General features: G+C 57.2%; 2 protein-coding genes across 4 annotated transcripts in view; both read right to left on the minus strand.

The window, feature by feature from the left end:
• The window catches only part of KDM4B (lysine (K)-specific demethylase 4B), a 167,831-nt gene extending 157,053 nt beyond the window's left edge, over positions 1–10,778 (minus strand). For all 3 annotated transcript variants that reach the window (XM_012646297.1, XM_012646295.1, XM_012646294.1), the window contains exon 1: positions 10,696–10,778. The gene's annotated coding sequence lies outside the window, so the exon portion shown is untranslated. The remainder of the gene's footprint in view (positions 1–10,695) is intronic.
• Positions 10,779–16,351: 5,573 nt separating this feature from the next.
• The window catches only part of UHRF1 (ubiquitin-like with PHD and ring finger domains 1), a 28,745-nt gene continuing 23,137 nt past the window's right edge, over positions 16,352–21,959 (minus strand). Inside the window, exons 13-16 of the mRNA XM_012646130.1 lie at positions 20,977–21,142; positions 20,712–20,890; positions 19,917–20,021; positions 16,352–16,498 (exon numbers count right to left, since the gene is read on the minus strand). Coding sequence (XP_012501584.1) covers positions 16,352–16,498; positions 19,917–20,021; positions 20,712–20,890; positions 20,977–21,142 — 597 coding nt within the window. The remainder of the gene's footprint in view (positions 16,499–19,916; positions 20,022–20,711; positions 20,891–20,976; positions 21,143–21,959) is intronic.

A 21,959-nucleotide genomic window follows, 5' to 3' on the forward strand; every position in this document is an offset into this window, starting at 1 on the left:
GAGTGCAAAGGGATTCTAGAAACTTCTATTGCAACACCTCAATTCACAGTCAAGACAAGACAGAAGCCCAGAGCAAAACTGTCACTGTCACCTGCAGAAGGCTCAACGTGGCCCAGGCGGGGCTGTGAATCGGGGTCTCTCCCTCTTAGCACTAAGGACACTGGGGCCGGATCACTCTCTGGGGCGGGGCAGGGCGGTCCTGGGCACAGCAGGTGCTGAGCAGTGTCCCTGCCTCCACCCACCCCATGCCAGCAGCCCCTGCAAATCCTGACAACCACAAATGTCCCCAGACATTGCCAGGGGTCCCTTAGGAGACAGAACTGCCCCCGGGGGTGGAAAGCGCCTCCCTGAGGGATTTTCACGTGGCAAATCATTAGCTTCGCCCACCCTCGAAGCCGAGACCTGCAGACCCGCCCCCACTTTGGCAATAAGGACAGAGACTGGGCTGAGGTGGACCGAACCCCCGCAGGTGCCAGGCTGCGGCTGCCGACCCTCCCAGGCATCCCACCGAGGGAACTCAGGCCGTGTAAAGCCGTCTGTAGCTGCAGGATGTTACTTCCGGGCTACGTTTGCACACGAGTCCCGCCTGGGCTTCCCTGTAGCCACACGGCATCCCAAGTTCCTGCCATCCCTCCAGACCTGTCTCCTAAGCTCACCTGCATTGCCAGCTGCCGTGCCACAGAGACACTGCCCGGGTCGGGCCTCCAGGACCCCACAGCACCCAGGGCTGGTCCACAGTCCAGTGGTCCCGTCTGAGACGAGAGGCTGTGGGTAAGGGTCTGTGGGGTAATGGGGCCCAGGACCACCGGCCAGGCTGGCTTGGACACAGTGTCTCAAGCTCGGGGTCTTCTGCTTGTTCCCATTTCGCCGAGGCAGCCCCAGACACCAGGGCCCCTCAACCCAAGTGTCCCTGCAGAGGCCGACCTTCCTGACCCCTCCAAGCGCGGGCTTAGCTCCCACCGCTTCCACGAAAGCCTCGGCCACCCGGCCTTCTGGGCCCCAAGGGCTCTCCCTCCCTCTTACCTCTGCACCCGCCGGGGACCCCAGTCCCCTAAGCGGCAGGTCCCCCCACACGGAGCACCCCAGGCCTGGCACGGTGCTCGGCTGACACGGGGGCAGCGGCCTTCCCAAACGGCAGGCTGCGAGGGGCCAGCTCTAAGGGGAAATACACACTGGACGTCCGACACTTATGACCAAAGGGGGTAAAATATCTTATTAGTAATTTTTATAATGATTACGTGTTGAAATGACAGAACTGGGGATACACTGGGTTCAATATAAAATGCTATTAAAATTAATTTCATCTTTTTATTTTTGAGCACGGCAGCTAGAAAATTCAGAATTCCATGTGGGGCTCGCTTGTGCCTTCACCGGACAGCGCTGCCTCAGAAAACACGCCATTCCGCACTACGCCCGGGTCTCCTTCTGAGGGTTCTGCAGTTTCAGCTCGCGCCTTTCGGCCTCTGCTCACGTGGGGCTGACTTTTGGCTGTCGCATGAGGTACGGGTCCCCTCCGTCGCTGGACACTTGGTCAGCGTTCAGGCACGTGCCCCTATGGCGTCTCCCCCAATGCACTGGCAGCTCCCATGGCACTCCTGGGATACCCTGGGTCACCCGTGTCCTTGCTGGGGAGCACAGGTCACGCCCCCACGCACGTCACTGTGTGCACAGGGAAAACTCCCTCGAGGCAGGTGGGGGAGGTGGAGCAGCAGCTGTGCCACCCCCACCCCCGTGCCCCCGGCCTGTGTCCCAGGCTCCCCTGGAGAACCCAGCTGCACCCCCACATCGCCCGGCGTGCTGACTGCACTATCCCTGGAGGATGGGGACACCTGCTCGCACCTGTATCCACCTGGCGGGGACGTGTCAGCAGGGACTGCAACCCACCAGCAAGACCCCGCTGGGTGGCTGGCAGGCTCCATGCGCACACTCAGAACCTGGTCGCTGCGTCCTAAGAGACGGCTGACCACCTGTCGGCTGGGGACAGGAAAGGGAAGTGGCCCAGGGGGCAACTCGCTTTCAAACCTGCAGGCCAGACGGGCAGCAGGGGCTCGCTCTGGGAAACAAAAGTGGCCATGGGTCTCCTCGCAAGTCCCGGCAGCTCTCAGACACCAGCAAAGGGACAGGGAGGCACAGGACAGCCCTGGGGGGCCCTGCCCAGCAGGAGGTGACCTTCAGGGCACAGAAGGACAGGTCAGAGCTGTGGTCAGCCAGGGCCACACTGCTCCACGAAGCGGAGACACGGAGGGGTCCCTGCAAGGGACCCACTGGCCAAGGCTGGGGGAGGACGCCCGTGCGGGACGCTGTCCAGCTCAGGCTAGAGGAGGGGCGAGGCGCAGAGAGACAAGGGCTGGGACCCAGATGCACCGCTAACTCCCTGGAGCCCAGACCCTGCACACGGGGCAGGCTGGGCGCCCCTCAGGCGAGCCAGTGTGTTGTGCCCGGAAGCCCACCCTCACCCAGGCCGCCTCCCCACCCCAACCCCGCCACGCAGCCCGACAAAGGGTTTCCGCACCGTGTCTGCTCCAGGGGCCAGCCCGGGAGGCAGTCTACACGCTCAGCACTGCGGTCCTGGAACTCCGCAAGCATTTGGGGAAAAGACGGGGCTGGAAAAATTGGAAACAACCCAAATGCTCCTCGACAGACGAATGGACAAACACACGCTGGACCATCACTCGGCCAGGAAAAGGGACGAGGCTCTGACGCAGGCTACAGCACGGGTGGACCTTGAGGACGTCGTGCTCAGTGAGAGACGCCAGTCACAGAAGGACACACAGTGTGAGACTCCATTTATGTGAAATGTCCAGGACAGGCAGAGCCACAGAGACGGGACGTGGATTCGTGGGTGCCGGGGCTGGGGGTAGGGGGTGGGGAGAAATGAGGGGTGACTGCTAATGGGGACCAGGTTGCTTGTGGGGGTGATAAAAATGTTCTGGAATTTGACAGCGGTGACAGTCGCACAATTCTGTGAATATACTAAAAACCACTGAATTGTAGATTCGAAAGGATGCATTTATAGTACGTGAATTATATCTGAATAAGAAATACATTTTAAAAAGACAGGGCAAGATCACTTTGAGGGGGGCTGTCCCAGAAAACTGAGGATCGGGCTGGCACAACGCAGTCAACGGCTGGGCACCCGTGGGGCGCACTCCCTGGCGATGGGAACAACTCCAGACTCCCAACTAGACCCTTGAGGGCAGGGCTGCACCAGTTCAGCATGACAGGCGGACTCCGTCCCGGCTCCCACCCCTCCACCTGGGTCTCCCAGGCCACGACCCCCCCATCCCTCCCCCTCGCTCTACCCACCAGCTCACGGACACCCACGACCGTCACCTGTGACAGTCACCCGTGAGGGACAAGGCTCTGTTTCTGTAGCGGCTGCTCCGCAAGCCTCCCGGCCCGAGCTTCCCGGACTTGCAGTCCACCCATCCCACCTGTCTTTCTCCACCTCCTTCCACCGGGGACCGTGCGTCCCTGTGGGCAGGAGACACTGGTCACCCGGCTGCCCAAACCCCTGGCTGGGCACACACAAGCTTGACAACTGTCACGCGGAGCCGGACAAATGCAAACACTCAGAGGGACCCAGAGCATGGCGCATCACTGCGGCCACTCTGCCGGAGCTCACAGTGGCCACACATGGGCCGGGCGCTGACCACGCCCGTTGGCTGGGCCCTGCCGGCCCAGGAGCCCGCCCTTCCCTCCTCCCACAGGAGCCACGTCCCCTGCCGAACGAAGCTGCTCTCTGGTCTCTGGCTTAGAAACAGGCTCAGCTCTGCCTGTGGCGCAAGCAGGAGGCCCCTGGCCGGAGGGGCCAAGAAAATTCCATGGCTTCCACCAACTCCAGCCCCAACGGACAGTAAAACGAGACGCCTGTGTTCTGAAGGGTGTCAGCAGAGCTGGCTTCCCCTGCCCACTCCCTGCCCGTCCCTGGGAGCAGCAGCTGGACTCAAGCAGGGACCCGCCCATTCCAGGCGCTTCACTCACGCGCTAGTGACAGCCACCCTCTGCCCCAACGCATGATGAGATAACGAGGTCCCTGCACACACCCGACCCTTCCTGATGGAGGAGACTTTGAAAGAGGGAGTGTGCAGATGCCGCAGGAAGCTGCGGCCAGCGCAGCCAAACGGGCCACTGGCAAAGTGTCATGACTCTCCAGGTCCAGCAGCCTGGCTGGGGTCCTGCATCCCGGGAGCCCCGGCTGCCACCCCGTCACTCAAGGGCACCCAGCTGGCGTGTCCAGGGCTGTCCCGAGCAGAGGACCGGCCCGCCAGCACCCGGGCTGCCCCCTTCCCCGACGGGCTGCCTGTTCCCTCCCACCGTGATCCAGAGTCCTCGGTGCCTTCTGGCAGCTTCCAGCCGGCTCTGGGGCCAAAAGGGACCCGTGGGACCCATCCTTGCACTTCTCACACACACCTCAATTCTGAATCCGCTTTACACGAACCCACGCGCTCTCCCCCCGAGACCGGGGTGCCACAAACACACAACCAGGCCACCTCCGCCCCTACCTCCCCAGAAAGTGCCATTGCTGGGGTCCAGCCACGAAGACAGAAGGGACACCTGTGTTGGGGGACATCCTGCGTGCCACACCTACAGCTAGCACTATCATAGCCGGCCGTACGAGCTTGTCTGAAAAATGCAACTGCAACTGCTTGTGCCGGCCAACGGGCCCGGTCCTCCGCGAGCGATCCTCCCACTCCGCACCCAGGGCCACGCGGGGTGTGGCAGCCATGGCAGCTCGCCTTGGGATCCTTATTCTTTGTCCACTGAACAAACACAATCACAGCCGGAGTCACAGAACACCCTGCGATCTCCACCACCAAAAAGCACAGCCCGCCGGTGGGGCAAAGACGGCTTAGCGCAAACTTGTCCTCAGTGCCCCTCACGTCTGCTGAGACCACTGAGGCGGGGAAGGACAAGGAAAGGGAGGGAGGGAGGAAGAGACAGACAAGGAGAGGGAGACACAGTGACAAGCAAAAAAAAAAGAAAAAAAAAAAGACACTCTGAAAGCCAAGAAATTCTGCCCAGCGCGCTCCAGACTGTTGTCTCGATTTCAATCGAGTACAGAAAGCAGGACCGAAATCCACGGTACTCTCTCTTGACAAGTCAGATCGTTCCTGGGACGGGCCCAAATCCAAGACGCCAAAGACCTACTTGGCTCGGAAAACACGTGTCAGCCCGTCTTTCTTCCCAAAAGTCAGGGAGAAGAGAAAGACAAAGGAAATGGTGCCGGCACGATCCCCCGCGCCCCGCTGACCCACCACGGCCCTGTGGCGGGAGCTCGGCCGCTCACCCCGCAAAGCTGCACCTCCCCACCCGCCTAAGCAAGCCCCCGTGCCAGGCGACAGGAGAAACCTCAGACGGGGACGCTAGTGCTGGTGAAGAGGAGGGCTCGGATGCTTGCAAAACAAAGGATTGTGAAATATTCCCTTCCTTTTAAACCCTCCTCTCCTGCCAGGTCACAGCAAACTCCTGAGGTCGACTATCCGCAGCTGACGCCTGGGGAGCTGTCGCAGGAAGGTGGCCTCAAGAATCCCAGGGCAAGAAAACGCCGGCCTCCCACACAGCCCAGCGTCCCCCGGTTTTCATCCGGGTTTTTCCTCCCTTAGCAGGAGGCTCTTTTGGTAGATGTCCCCGTGACAGCTTCTTGCGTCCCCTGCAGTTTTAATTACCCTTGAAACGACCCATGACCCATTTTTAAGTCTAGAGTATGACGACTCTAGCTGCTCTGAAGCAGGAAAGAGAAATTCATTCATTCAACGAACGTCACCCGAGCACCCACTCTGTGCCAGGAGCTGCCCTCTGCACGGGGCATGCGCAGCGACGTCGTTTCCGTAGCGTGGGGCTCGCGCCCTAGCACAGGTGTTCGCAAACCACGGCCCACCGGTCCCGTCCTGCCCACCGCCCGGTTTTGCACAGCCTGCAATCTAAGAATGGTTTTGACATTTTTAAATGGTTGGGTGGAAAAAAAAAAATCAAAAGAAGAAAAATATTTCATGATGTGAGAACCGTATGAAATTCACATTTCTGCGCCCGAATGTTTCCCTGGAACACGAGCACATGCATGTACTTTGGTACCGTCCACGGGGGCTTCCTTGCTACAGTGGCCAAGCGGAGTGGTCAGGACAGAGACCTCTGGCCTAGAAAGCCAAAGACATTTACTCTCTGGCTATTTGCAGAAAAAGCCCCCCACGTCATTTGTCATCTGCCCCTCCCCCTCGTCGGATGAGACAGATGACAAATACATAAGCAGATTAACGTGCACGTCTGACAGTGTCACGGCAAAGAGGAGCAAGCAGGACAGGAGAGGGAGGGTGGCTGGAAGACCTCTCTGGGCCAGAGCCCACCAGGAGGAAAGGAAAGGTAACCGGCAGGGGGACAGCAAGTGCCAAGGTCCTGGGGCAGAGAGAGCAAGTGGGTGAGGCGGCTATAGCCGGGACGAGGAGCAGAGAAGGAAGACAAAACAGGGCCACAGAGGACGAAGCAAAGGAGGCCACGGGAAGGATTCTGGAATATTTTCCAAGGGCAACAGGAAGCCGCTAGAAAGTTCTGAGCAGGGAGGACCATTTTTTTGTAGGTTTTTTTTTTTTTTTTTTTTTTACCTCCTGTGGCTACTTAATTCTTTAAAATAGACTTTATTTTTTAGAGCAGTTTAGGTTCACAGCCAAACCAAGCAGGAGGCAGAGATTCCCACACACCCCCACCCCACTGGGAAGGCCGTTTTTAAAAGCTCCTGGAGGGAGCGGCAGTGAAAACTGACAGAGACGCAGGGATGCCTTATCTAACCAAGAGGGCGTCCCAGAACAGGCCGCGGCACAAGGGGGCAGACTAGAAAATCAATTCGTCCAAAAAAAAAATCGATTCACCAATCCACTCAGGTCTTAGCATCCGAGGTGCTACAAACCTTTCTTTCTTAATACAGTAGTTCAGTTCATGTTCGTGAGTATTAGTCGAAGATCTGCAGCTCGCATATTAACATCCCACGGCTTCTGGGATGAGATTGCTCAGGAAGAAGCCAAGATCAAAGAAGTGAGTCATCCTGAAGTGGATTGAAAGAAAACTGTTCAGCACACTGACAGATCCAGGGTATGGTGATTGGGAGGCTGTGGAAGTACCACCTCCGGGCAGCCACGGGGCAGGGACCTGCAGGGGCTCGGAGGCCAGAGAGCAGTCTAGGAGACCCCACGTGATGCCTGGCTGTCCCTAAGCGGGGTGGCAGGAGGGCGGGGGCGTGCTGTGGTCAGCTGGGAAGGGCAGTGGGACAGTCACCAAGGACCTGGACAGCCAGGCTGAGGAGTACGGACAGGACGGGACACAGTTGACAAACACGAGCCACTCGCAATTAAGGAGGGAGGAAGGGGACAAAAGGAACTGAGAACGCGAGGCACACTGGGGTCACTGCGAAACATCAGCTGCTGCAGGGCTGAAGGCCAAGTCCGAGGCAGTGACCACGCTGCCCAGGGGACACTCGGCTATACCTGGGGACATTTCGGGTTGTCGTGGCTGGGGGGGGGGCACTGCTGGCAGCTGGTGGGTGAAGGCCCAGGACGCTGCTCAGCGCCCCACGGTGCCACAGGGAATGATCCAGCCCAGAACATGGACAGGGGAGGCTGGAGACCAGCACAGGTGCAGACACGCACCGCGGCATGACAGATCAGCTCCGAGCCCAGAGCTCCGCTTTCATCCTCACAGCCACTTGGGAGGGAGGTGTTCTTGTTATACCCATTTTACAGATGAGGACAGTGAGGCCCAGAGAGGTGAAGTGACCCACCTTAGAGGAGGGATCTGAACCCAGGCCTCTCAGATTCCGAAGCCCGTTCAGAGCGTGGAACGGAAGACAAACCCAGGGGAGTTGCCAAGGACACCAGGACAGCATGGAGCCCGGGTTCAGCCCGTCCTCTCCTCCCCAGTGTCCTACGGCGGAGCAGCAGTGGCCTCCTCCGGGCCAGGCCCCTGGGGTAGGACGGGGCAGAGCTGTGGCGCCTGAGGGGCCCACCGGGCAACCGTGTGGCAGGTCCCTGGAGCCCAGCCAGGAGCCCAGGGCGAGTAAGGCTGTCGTGAGGGCAGCCAATCCAGCACAGCAGGGACGGGCGCGACCTTGCAGAGCCCACAGTTCACCTCTCTCCACCCCCCACCCAGTGGGCTCGAGAAGGTTTAGTGCCCCCCTCCCGGCTTTGTTCCTGAGCAAGTGACTGGCCCAAGGTCACACCTTGCTTCTAGACCCAGGGAAGAAAGCCACTCAGACACGTTCCTGGGCCTACAACCCAGACCCTCATCGCCCAGTGCATCGGGCCGGCTCGGGCCTCTCGCCATTACACACAAAGCCGTTACAGCTGCGACCAGACTCTGGGGCACCCATCTCACCCTTTACCCCACTAAACCCCAAACGCCCTGGAGCTAGGGACTCCTCCCCAGCTGCCAGGCCCTTAAAACCCCACGCCCCAGGCCCGTCAAGGACAGATGAGCTCCCCAGGGCTGAGGCTCCCAGGGCTGAGACAGGAAAGGGGACAGGCACAGGGTGCGGGGGTGGGGCAGGAAACCAGCAGAGGTGGCGGAGAAGGTGGGAATCGAAGTACAGGCAGAGGGGTCAGGGTGGGAGAGGAGGCACAGACGCTGACCCGTGACTGCCCCTGAGGGCTCCTGCAGGATGGGACAGGGACAGAAGATGGGGCAGGAGGCTAAGGGTCTTTCCTACGAAACAAAAGTGCAACAAAGGCCGGGCGGGGTGCTGCACAGTGGGCTACTCTCAGCTGCAATCCCTAACGTCTCTTTAACAGCCAGCCCCCTCCCCAAAGAGGAAAGGATTAGAAAATGTGAAAAATTCATTTGTTACTAAAACTTGTACATATTTCAAGTCTCAGCAACTACACACATGCGCGACACAGTGCATACTTCCACACAAAACCCCCAGCGAGTTGCACACAAACACCCATTTGTGCAACCAGATCTCCCCCACCCCAGTCCCTCCCCAGCAGTGGCCTCCTCCAGGCCAGGATGCTCTGACCGTCTCAGTGTCCCCAGCACAAAGGGGAAGCACCAAGATCGGCCAAGTGTCCAATGAGACACGGACAGAGAGGGCTGGTGAGTTTTGGAAATCCTTGACGCAAATAATCAAAAGTTGACTCCACCACGTTACGCTCCGTCCTTCAGGGGTTCAGAAAATAAACTGCCAAGGGCAGCGAGGCTGCCCACCGCGTTTGCAGGGGTGGCAAGAAAAGGCTGGCCCAGTCTGTTGACAAACCCTCCCGATGCCTCATAAGGAAACTATTATTTGAGAATTAGGGGAGTCATTAGCTCTTGCAAGGCTGTGATAAAAGCCCAGAGGAATCATCTAATGAGCCCGTTTTAGGGCTGGTGCAGTTGTTTTAGGAGCTTTCTCCAGCGCAGGGACATTCCAATAAACGGCTGTTGAGGCAGAGGGCTGGGGCAGAGTACCAAACCCTTGAAATCACCCGTTACCCCCGGACCCAAAGGCGCTTGCTGAATAAATGCCACTGACAGGAACACATGGAAACAGACACTCTTTACATATTACAGGATCGCCGGGCTCCACGGAGCTGAAACCACCTTCTCGCTAGTTTCACAACTCAGGAAACAGTTCCCCAGGTGCCACTGAATTATTAAAACAAAAGCATCCTCCCCCAACCAAACAGATGGGACGCTCCAAAAAGCAGTCCACGCCTCCACCAACTCCCAGGGGGAGAAAACAAATCTCCGGTGAAACCTTCCACAGCGCCCAGGTGGACACAGACCCCGCTTCGCCTGATGTCATCGCGACCACTGAGCACAGACAAGACCCACGCCCGGACAGATCCGGGGTCAAGTACATTTCAGAACCAGTTCGCCCCGGCTCCCACAGGAATGTCAACGGGGGGACAGCGAAAGGGGTCGCCCCGGGAGCAACTCCTCAATCCATTTCTACGGAGAAGGGGCGCCCTTCAGATGGCGATCTGGCTGAAAGGTGGGGGTGGGGGACGTGTCTTGAAGCTGCATAGCAAGTAATTTTTTTTTTTAACCCAGATTGCATGCTTATTAGGGGGACTCAGGGACAAGGGAGGGGGGCAAGTTTGGAAGCCACGATTGCACAGCAGGTTGACTCAGGGAGGGGGCTAGGAGCAACGATGGGTATTTCAGGGGCCATCCCTGGGAGTCCACGCCGGGAGGCTTCCCTTCAGCCCCTCCGGTGCCCAAAGGGCCGGAAACGCAGGTGTTACCCAGGGCCTGGGGTCTTTTTTTTTTTTTTTTCCTTTTTTCTTGCTTGCTTGCTTTTTTTTTTCCTTTTCCTTAAATTATTATGAGGATTGCTTTGAATGATAAAAGAGCAGGGCCCCGGGCCACCCACGCAGACATCTTTTGTGCGGGGTCGGCCGGGGGCTGTCTGGGCCCAGCCCCCCACGCGCCCCTGGCCCGGGAAGGGACGCCCCCGCCCCTGGGCGCGCCCCGCCTTTGTCCGGCCCCGCCGCCCCCGCCCGCAAGCCCGCGGGCGCCCCCGGGCCGGGCGGTTAACGCCCCCAACCGCCTCCCCGGCCCGGACAAAGCGCAGCGCCCGGGCCCGAGCAGGCCGCGCCCGAGGCCTGGGCCTCGAGTCCCGGGCGCGCCCGCAGTCCCGAGCCGCGGCGCGGGGGCGGCCATGGCGGCGGCGGCGGGGTCCACGCTCCGACGCGGCCCGGCGGCCGAGAGGCCTCCCCGCGGGCTCACCTGAGGCGGCGCGCGCGGCCCAGTCCGGGAGCAGCGGCGCGCGCTCCCCCGCCCTCGACGTCGCACCCCCAGGCCCCGCTCGGGCCGGGCCCCGCTCGGTCGCTGGCGGCCGAGCCCTCCGCGAGCGCCCCAGGGGGGGCTTATGAGGCCGCGCGCCAGCTCCGCCCCGGCTGCCATTGGCCGCCGAGCCCACGCCCGCGTACCCATTGGTCATCGCTGACAGCTCCGCCCCTCCCCTCCGCCGGGCCCATCAACACCGCACGGCCCGCCCGTCGCGCTCCGCGATTGGGCGGGTGCAAACGCCGGATTCGCCTCCTCATTGGCCGGTGAGCAGGGACACGCCGGCGCCCACCCACGTGCCCGCTGACCGGCTCCGCTCTCATTGGCGACGGCGCACGCCAGCCAAGGCGGCCACGACCAACCAAATGGTGGCTGGGCCTCGGATTGACACGGGCGCCTCAGGGACCGCCCAACGACCGCACAGGGGGAAGTGGGTATTGGCTTGAGGCCTCCGCTCGAGGCGCGGACTGGCTGAGGTGGCTGCCAATCACTGCCCGCCCGCTCCGGGCCCCGCCCTGGTTATCAGGCGGCGGCTGAGTACGTGAAACCCGGCACAACATCAGCACCCGGCCGAGGACGCGTGGGCTGAGGGTTCGAGACCCGTGGCCGGGGTTGGGTGCGGTGTTCTCTAATTTGCAAAGTGCCCAGCAAAGGAACCGTAGCTCCCGACACAATCCATTTTGCAAAGGAGGAGTCCTGCGTACAGGAGACATGTAGAGTCAGGCGACAAGCGCCCCCCGCACTCCAGGCTGGTCCGTTTCCATCACGATCAACAAAGCTTTGCAACGTGACAAGTTAGGTGCCCTCCCCGAGTTCTCTAAAACGTACGGAAAGGGACGAGTTCGGGTGCTTCCTGACCTGGGTTCAAAGCTCAGCTGTGCCCCATGCCTCACTGTGGGTGGCCTCCAGCAGGGAACCACGCTGAACCTCAGTTTCCCCTGTGAAACGGATATGAGGGTCGTATCCCCACAGCCTGTCTGCTCCCCTCTTGGGAATGTCGCAAGAATTCTCCGGGATGAGGCTTGTGTACAGGGTTTGACCCTTTGGCTTCACATTCAGGGTGAAGCCTTAACAACTAGTGTTTGCCATTAGCTGTTTAAGGACCCGTCAGGGCTGTGGGCACCTTCTCATAGGGCTGGCAGGAGTGTAAATCAGGCAATTTGACCTTTTCTAATGACGTTGTTAACGCATCTACCTTCTAATCCAGCAAGCAGTTCTTCCTGGAAGTTTTGAACCCTGAGAAAAGGTGTGGAGCTTAACACTGTTGAAGAATGCTGGCACCGGGCACCCTATGCAATTGTTTCCAATGTTTTGCTCTAAATGTCGATCAGTAGCCGATTAGATTAGGTAAGTAAGTTGTGGCTCGCAGTGCTCTGAAATAATTACTATGTAGCAGTTGAAAAGGGGTTAGATCTATATGTGCTGTCACGGAATAGCTCCCACACCAGTTGTTCAGCAAGTGGCAGAATGGCCCAGAATTATGCATGCAGTGACATACATTGCGGAAACACACACACACACAGCAACCAATGTCATGGGGTCTCTAAGGTTACATGTGTGAGGCAACGCGCAAAGGCCACCCCCAAAGTGAGAACGCTCACTTCATCTTTGGGGAGAAGAGGAAAAATGCACGTTGGTAAGAGTCAAAGGGGAACTGAATCTGTTCTGGGTGTTTGGAATTCTTATGGGACCGTATTCATATATTCCTTGCGGAGTTAAATTTTAACTTTAAAAACAGGAAATAGTAACTTCCCTCAAGGAGTTCCTTAACCTGTGGGAAAGACAGAAATGGGATTTGATAATGGTAATAAATTGTCAAAAGTGCAATCATGAGCTCATGCCTTATAATCCCAGCACTTTGGGAGGCAGAGAAGGGAGCATCGCTTGAGGCCAGCTAGGAGACCAGCCTCGGCAACATAGTGAGACCTCGTGCCTACAAAAAATTTTTTAAAAATAGCCCAGCTTGGTGGTGTGCGCCTGTAGTCCCAGCTACTCTGGAGTCCGAGGCAGGAGGATCATATGAGCCCAGGAGTTCAAGGCTGCAGTGAGCTACGATCGCTCCTGTGAATGGCCACTGTACTCCAGCCTGGACAACACAGAGAGACCCCAGCTCTAAAAATAAATAAAAACTGGGGGAAGTGTTCTAACGATCGATTTCACTCCAAGCATATTTTCCTGGATACACATGTGCTGTTTCACATTTTCACACATACACACAAGTTGTGCGTACACCAAAATCAGGGCTCACATCTGTTTGCTTACTAAGGTGCTAGACAAAGTGGCTACTTGGTAAAGGAATGGAAATGAATGGAAAAGAAAACCAGGCACAAGAGTGTGTACAGTGCTGTAATAATTTTGTCAAGTTTATATGTGAAACAAATATATGAAGATATATACACACATACCCCGGCTTTGCCATATCCTTGGGTAAGCCACTTAACTATTCAGTGCCTCGACTGCAAAATGGACATAGGTCAAAACTGTATCAGAGGGTTGGCCAGGCACAGTGGCTCAAGCCTGTAACCCTAGCACTCTGGGAGGCCGAGGTGGGAAGACTGCTTAAGGCCAGGAGTTCAAGACCAGCCTGAGCAGGAGGAAGACCCCGTTTCTATTAAAAATAGAACAAAGGCCGGGCACGGTGGCTCACGCCTGTAATCCTAGCACTCTGGGAGGCTGAGGTGGGCGGATCATTTGAACTCAGCAGTTCAAGACCAGCCTGAGCAAGAGCGAGACCCCATCTCTACTAAAAAAATAGAAATTATCTGGACAACTAAAAATATATATAGAAAAATTTAGCCGGGCATGATAGCACATGCCTGTAGTCCCAGCTGCTCGGGAGGCAGAGGCAGGATTGCTTGAGCTCAGGAGTTGAGGTTGCTGTGAGCTAGGCTGATGCCACTGCACTTCAGCCTGGGGGACAGAGGGAGACCCTGTCTCCAAAAAAACAAAAAAAAAAAAGAAAAAAGAAAGAAACCCCCGTACCCTTTATCGATCACGCCCTGCTTGCCCTGCCCCTGGTGATCACTAATGTACTCCTGTTTCCAGATGTCTGTGTCGGGTATTTCCCATGAATGGAAACACACAGGATCTTTTGTGACTTCTTTCACTTAGCATTAACATTTTCAAGGACACAGGACATTATCTGGACCCAAAGATACAAAACTGTTCAAAGTTAAATCAGATCTGCCCCTATGGTTACTTAACCATCAATAAAAGGTGGTGGCAGTAGGTCGACATGAATAACCCCATCTGCGGGACTCAGCACCGTTACCCTCCCCCAAGATTTTGTCACAGTACCTCATCTCTGGCTTCTGACCTCTGCCCAAAATAGCCTTTCTGGTGATCAGCTCTTGAAGCCCAGGTGTGCGCAAACAGCAACCGGTCCACAGTCAGATGCCACCCCTCCGGGGTTAAGTGACTCCTTAGGTGATGAATGTGGCTGGTGACACCCACACAAGGCAGAGCTGGTCTTCTAGTGGGTGACCCTCACCACCTAGCTTCTCCACGGGGACATTACTCGCCCACCTTGGTGAGAAAGTGACGCCGGGTTCCATGCTAGAAGGAATGACGGCTCGACACATGCTGGTCCTCCTACCCCTCTGCAATGTCAGTATCTGCCCAATCCCGGAAACAGGCGGCCGGAATTTCTAGGGGACAACAGAAGGGCCCCAAGTGCAAGTTTCTCACCCATTCAGTGTGAATGGGTCCAGGGTCTGTGGCTTTACTTTTACTGGGTTCCACTGAGGAAAGCCAGGATTTATTCTTCCTAAGAGCTAATGGGTTTTGCTCTAGGCATCACACACCCCACTCTCTATAAACCGACACTGCACCCCGATGCGGCAGGCACTGCCCACACGATCGCAGAATGTTCTACTGGACTGGACTGCCCTAGGAGCAGGGGCTAGAAGGCCTTGCCTATAAAGGGCCAGACATTAAGTAGCTCCAGCTTTGTGGACCAGATGGATTCTGCTATACCTATTCAGATGTGCTGATTGGGCGTCGGTGTCAATAAAACTTTATTAAAAACAGGAAGTAGCCTGGCTTTGCCCCACCCCCTTTGCTGACCCTTGCTCAAGACTATAAAGGAAACAGCCCAACACCTCCTGAGCTGCAGTCAGAACCTCGGCACATCACTGTGATCTTCTGGGCCTCAGTTTTCTCATCTGTAAAGTGGGGGTGACGCTACCTGCCTAGCATTGGTCCCCCATTTTTGTGAAAACAGGTATAAAAGTGCCCAGAGAGCTCCAAAGCTGTTTGCATACAGGAACACACAATCAAATATATCTGTGAAAAACATTTATTCTGAGAATCTAAAATCTGGACCAATATTGGACTTTAGAAAAAGCCTACAGAGAATTTTGTTGTTTCTTCCCCTAACACATTAACAATCTAATAATAAGGAGAAAAAAAAAAAAAAACCTTGTAAAAATATTGCTTCAGTTGGTCTGGAGTTACGTGATTTAAAATATCCCTGTTCTGTTGAGGTATGAGCTGCAAACTTTGGTAAAGTTAGAAAAATTAACAAACCATGCCAAAGAAATACAAAAACAAAACAAAAAAAAGACAACCAAACCCTAAGTTATATCTTTCTTGGTTCATATACAGTAACTACAAAAAAATTTCATTTAGAAAAAGTGTTCATTTAAAAAAAAAAAAAAAGTCCCTCTTGTACTTCTCAATTGTCAAGTTAAAAAAAAAAATTGAATTTTAAGGATCTATAAACTCGAACCATCCCCAAGCACCCACCCAGTGTCAGGAAGAACTGGATGATCACAGTTTTTAGAATCTGGTTGGCATTTTTCAGTAAATTCAGTGCTAAAAACAAAAGAGCCTCGTCTTGAGAAAGAACGAACGAACTGAAGGCACTTGAACGTGGCTGTGTGCGCGAGCTTCCGTGGCCTCCCGCGCGGGACAGCGTCAGCCGCACACCAGCCCCGCGTGGAGTCGAGTCCAGCTGAGGTAGGTTCTCTGGGGCCCCAACTCTCTGCTCACGTGGGCAGAGGATTTTTCACGCGGATCGTAGACACGCAGCAGCCTGGTGGGGGGGGGATGGCTTCGAGGGAAGAGTTCAAACTGAGCAGGAGAAGACTTTTTTCCTCTTTTCAACAACTTCTTGACGGACAGCTGGGTCCCACCATGCCCAGGGCCACCGCAGGGAACCATCTTGCCGGATTTTATACGATAAGATGCCATGAGGACAGACGCACTTGGCTTTGACCTTGGCAGCCAAAGCTGCAAACCTTGAAAAGAGATTGTTCCGGGCAGCCGGACGCCTTCTTGCTACTCGGTGGCGGGAACCTCTGAGAACGTGACATCAGGAACAGAAGCCGCCTTCGTGCCATAGTTTGTTTTGTTGCTGACCGACTGCAGGCTTTATAACTTTTTAAAAACTAAACAAAATACTGAGAAGTCCAACTTTCAGCCAGAATACATAAATTCCTGAAAATGTATAGATTAAAAAAAAAAAAGGAAGACACGCCTTTTCAGGGAATGGGGGGAAACTAGGTTTAAGTTAAGCCCACTAAGAACAACAGAAGGGCCGACTGAAGACCCCCCGAACACTCGTTAAGTGAACCGCTACCGAGAAGTGCTTGGATCACCGGCCACTGCCGTAGCCGGGGAAGAGCTGGGCGAGGACGGTCTGCAGCGCCTGGTTCACCTGCATGCAGTAGCTCCGGCCCAGGTCGTAGCGGCAGGCTGGGCAGCTGAACACCTGTGCCCGGAAGGACCTGTCCAGGCAGTCCTGCGAGACAGAGAGCACAGGTGAGAGACGCCATCCGCTCCATCGGCTGGCTCCTGGCCACCTGTGCTGGGCGGCGGCTGTCCCCAAGGACAGAGTCCGATGCATTTACACCTCGGCTCCAGTCACCTCCCCAAAGGGGCCGGCCTTCCCTGACGTTCCTGGAGTGCCACCCGGGCCAGCCCTGCCACCTCGCCCTGCTCACCTTTCCAGACAGCACCTCCTGCCTTCTGGAGTCCTGTTTCCACCCGCCCTTTTTTTGGGAGACAGAGTCTCCCTCTGTCGCCCAGGCTGGAGTGCAGTGGTGTCATCACAGCTCACTGCAGCCTCCAGCTCCTGGGCTCGAGCGATCCTCCTGCCTCAGCCTCCTGAGTAGCTGGGACTACAGGTGCCACCACGCCTGGCCAGTTTTTTCTACTTTTAGTAGAGACGGGGCCTCGCTCTTGCTCAGGCTGGTCTCGAACTCCTGAGCTCAAGCGATCCTCCCACCTTGGCCTCCCAGAGTGCTGGGATTACAGACGTGAGCTATGGCGCCAGGCCCTTGTCCTGTTTACTAACGTGCTTATTATGTACAACAGGCTCCGAGATCCAGGGCTATGTCTTTTTCACCTCCCCTAACACAGCATTGTGCTTGACACATGACAGATGCTCAAATATATGTCAATGAGAAAAAAGAGGCCAGGAGCTACTCAGGAGGCCGAGGCAGGATTCTTGAGCCCAGGAGTTTGAGGTTGCTGTGGGCTATGATGACACCATAGCACTCTAGCATGGGCGATACAGCGAGACTGTCTCAAAAAAAAAAAAAAAAGGAAGGACATACAGAAGGATGGAAGGTACCAGGACTGACGGACTCAGACTCCTGGCTTCAAACACAATTTCCAATCCCAGCCAGCCCATGCCTAGGGAAGCAGCCAGGTGGAGACAGAGCCGTGAGGCCTGGGGCCTGGCAGGCCCTGACAAGCCTCAGCTTCCCCGTCCAACAGGGAAGCCACCGCCCACCTGGCCGGACTCTTGGGGAGGAAGGCGACAGTGCACACAGGTATGCAGGCACCTGGAGAGGTGCACACTTTCTGAAGGATGGTGTCACAAATCTAGGTAAGGGAGCAAGTGTCAACACAGGGAGAGCCCCGCTGACACCACAGCACATGCGGGCTGTGGCTTTTGTCTTCTGTTTTTGAAAACTCAGGAATTCTTTTCTCAAGACGAAGTCTATAGTCTGGATTCCAGAAACAAAAGGTACATCTTTCTGCTCAACACAGCTAAGGTTTGGGCGTGCCATCACAATCCGGCTCCGGATGACAGAACTGGTCACAGTAGCCAAAAGGTGGGAGCGACCCCGAGGCCATGGATGTGTGGTTCGCCCATATGCCTGGAATATTACCCAACCTTATAAAGGGACGAGGCTCTGACACAGGCCACAGCGTGGATGGACCTTGAGGACATCGTGCTCAGGCAGACGCCAGACACAGAAGGACACATCCTGTGTGATTCCACTCACAGGAGGTCCCTAGAGTCGTCTGATCCACAGAGACAGGAAGCAGGACGGTGGGTGCCAGGGGCTGGGGAGGGGGTGGGGAGTGAGTGTTTCATGGGGACAGAGCGTCAGTTTGGGAAGACGAGAAAGTTCTGGAGATGGAGGGTGGTGGTGGTTGCACAACAGTGTAAATGCGCTTAATGCCACTGAGCCGTGCGTTTAAAGATGGGTAAGATGGAAAGTTTTATGTATATTTTGCTACAATAAAACATTTTTCTCAACAGGGTTAAAAAAAACAGTCGTGGTAGCGGGTCCAGGCCACTTGGTAGCTCAGAAGCTGAGCCTCCCGAGACGGACACAGGAGCAGAGGCAGACGGCAGGGACACGGCAGTGCCAGTGAGCCTCTTCCCTCACACCCCCAGCGCTTCCGAACGCCCCCAGGCCAGAGGCAATCCTGACAGTGGCTCCCTGACGCCCCAGCCATGCTCCCCACCCCACCGCGCGGCCCAGGCCTCCGCCTGCACCAACCCACCGACCACCTGCCTCCCGCCAGAGGCTGAGCCAGGACCTTCCAACAGCCTGGCCAGGAAGGTGTTACAAGGCCCCTTCCCACTGTGACAACTGGGCCTCGGGTTTAGGTGGCTTCCCAAGGTCCCCAGCTGGGATGGGAGTGACAGATCAACTCTGGGCCGCTGACCCCAAAGACACCAGGGCCTCCTGCCCATCCCTGAGCACTCGAGATGGCCAGGGGCATCTCTCGGCTGGCTCCCCCCGAGTAGGAGGGGTGGCCCACGCAGCTGAGGGGACTCCAGCCACCGTGTGTGGCAGGCGGGGTCAGAAAGGGCACAAGTGCCAAGAGCTTGACCTGGAACATCCAATCCCTAAACGTTCTCCGACTTCCTCTCCTAGTGTGAAAGCTCTACCCAGAGAGTGTGGCCCACGGCTCAGAAAGCACAACCACCAGCAGCTCAGAAACCAAGGGAGACCAGGCGTGGGGACAGTCCCTTCCACGCCTGTCAGGACTGGCTGGCTCTGAGTAGAGGTCACTGCAAAGAAACCACTCCCCTGGGCCAATACTTCCCAACTGGGCGTTTCTGCCTCCAGGGGACGGTGGTCCATGTCCAGGGACATCTGTCATTGTTGCGACTAGAGGATGCTCTTGGCATGGAGGGGGTGGGGGCCAGGAACACTGCTCAGCACCTGCAGTGCCCAGGACGGCCCCACCCCAGAGAACGACCCGGCCCAATGTCCACAGTGCCCAGGGCAGACCGTGGCGCCCATCTCGGCCAGTATCTCCAAAAGCCCCTGAAACTGACCACCGGCCTAAGCCGGGAGACTGCCGCCAGGAGCCAGGAGTGGTGGCAGGTGCCTGTCGTCCCAGCCACCCGAGGCAGGAGGTTACTTGCACCCAGGAGTTTAAGAACAGCCCCGGCAACATAGTGAGACCTCGCCCATTAACAGAATAAAAGACCACCCTGGGACCCACCTCCCCAACCCCCAGCTGCTCCTGCATGTCCCATTCCGAGTACCTAGGATACTGCCCCAAGACCCCTCCAGGTGCCAGGCCGGTGCCACCCCTTCCAGAAAGCCTTCCTTGCTGCCCCCAGCGGCGTGCACCTCATACCTCCCTGTCTAGACCCCGGGCCAGGACCGCAGCCCACGCCCTCCTGCCCCGGACCCGAGGCCACATGAAGTGCTGGGGGAGAATGTCCCAGGCCCGGGGGTGAGGCAGCGAGTGCCTCCCAGCAAGGCGGCTGCGGCTGAGGTCAGGAAGCAGGGCGACCCTGGAGGATCTGAGGGTGTGACAGAAGATGCCCAGAAAGGCCACAGATTGAGCAGAGCGAAGCACAGAACCTCACGTGGGAGCGGGAGGTCAGGGCATCCTTCCAGAACCTTCCACCCCGGCCCCCGCCACTGTCGCCGCGCAAGAAGCACGGCTCCACTCACCTTGCACACGTTGTGCTGGCACACGGTCGTGACGGGCCGGAACACCAGCTCCTGGCAGCAGATGCACTGGAACGCCTCTCCCACCTTGCTCAGGAACGCCTGGAACTGGGGGAGGGGCGGGGTGAGACCGGCACGGACCCGCTCGCTTGCAGTGACCCGTCAGTGTCACCTGCCGCGAGGGCAAGAGCATCGCCGTGAGACACCCCAGGTTTGGTGGGGTCTCAAAAACCTCAACGTGGAACCATCACGTGATCTGGCATTTCCCACGCCTGGGAACAAAGTCGAGAGGGAGATTCGCACACCACGGTCACAGCCACAGCGGCCGAAAGGCGGAAACAACCTGAGTGTCCCTTAGATCAATAAACACACACGGCGTGGTCCGTCCACACGCTGGAACGTCACGCAGCCACAAAAAGGGAGGGAATTCTGACACAGGCCACAGCGTGGAGGGACCTTGAGGACGTCGTGCTCAGTGAGAGACGCCAGACACAGAAGGACACACAGTGCGAGACTCCGTTTGTGTGAATCGTCCAGAACAGGCAGAGCCACAGAGACAGGAAGTAGAGTGGTGGGTGCCAGGGGCTGGGGAGGGGATGGGGAGTGAGCGTTTCATGGGGACAGAATCTCAGTTTGGGAGGAAGAGAAAGTTCTGGAGATGGAGGGTGGCGATGGTTGCGCAGCAGTGCGGGTGTGCTCCATGCCAGAGACCCGCGCACCTAAAAGGGTCACGATGGTGAATGTTCCATCACGTATGTGATGGCTGCACTCCAGCCTGGGGCAAGAGCGACACCAGACAGCCCCGCCACCCGCGCTCACCGGGCCATCCTTGAGCGCCTTGAGGACCTCGGTCCACAGCCGGGCGTTGCTCTTGTCCTCCTTGATGAGACTGTTCTGCTGCGGAGTGAGGGTATAGGGCTCCACCCTGGTTTTCTTGGGCATGCGGCGCGGGGACCCAGCCCTGCCCGGGCCGCCTCCTGGGAGAGAGCAGAGCGGGTGAGCAGAGCCGGCAGCCGGGGGGCTGTGCGCGGGGCCGCAGACAGGCCACTGCCAAGACACCCACCTGCCGACTTCCGCTTCCACTTGCCCTTGCCCGGCCTGGTGGACCTGAGGCTGGCCTGCTCCCGCGCCTCCGCCTCCTCCTCCTCCTCGTCCTCCTCCACGTCCCTCTTCCTGTTCTCCTTCTCCTTCTCCCTGTTGGCCAGGGCTTCCAAGTAGCCTTCCGGATACTGCAGGGCAGAGGACCCGCCGTGAGGGACGGGCCACCCGCTGCCCAGGCCCGTCTTCCACTGCATGCTTTGCTCCCGAGCCCTCCCCCGGTCTGGCTCCTCAAACGCACCTGCTCCCCGATGCCCCCAAAGCGCACACGACAGGCCCTCCCCCTTACCCACAGTCCACCAAAAACATTAAAATGGAAAATTCCAGAAATAACCCGAATGTTTTAAATTGCGCTTGGTTCTGAGTACTGTGATGAAATCTCGTGCTGTCCCACTATGTCCCAGCGAAACCGGAGTCATCCCTTTGTCCGGCACATCCACACTGTCTGTGCTGCCCAGCTGAGAGTCACTTGGCAGCCATCAGATCGACCGCCGTGGTATCACAGAACTTGTGCTCAAATACGCTTCTTTTACTTAGCAGTCGCCCTGAGCCTGCACGGTGGCTGAAGCCCCAGCTGCTCCAAAGGCTGAGGCTGGAGGATCTCTTGAGCCCGGGGGTTGGAGGCTGCAGTGAGCTGTGACGACGCCACTGCACTGCAGCCTGGCGACAGAGCACGAACCTGACTCTTAAAAAATTTTTAAAAGAGGCTCCCCAAAGCATATGAGTAGTGACGTTGGCAATTTGGTTATACCGAAGAGAAGTTATTGATCTCTTGCTGTGCCTAACGAAGAAATTAAACTTTGTCACAGGTGTATACGTCTAGAAAAAGTCATGTATGTGACCCGCAGTTTCAGGCACCCACCGGGGGCCTTGGAACCTGTCCCGTGGATAAGGGGACTGCCTCGTCCTCAGAGCACTCAACCGTACAGCCTCAAGCAAGAGCTAATG

Source organism: Propithecus coquereli, unplaced genomic scaffold, assembly GCF_000956105.1.
Source record: "Propithecus coquereli isolate 6110/MARCELLA unplaced genomic scaffold, Pcoq_1.0 Scaffold241, whole genome shotgun sequence".
Lineage (NCBI taxonomy): Eukaryota > Metazoa > Chordata > Mammalia > Primates > Indriidae > Propithecus > Propithecus coquereli.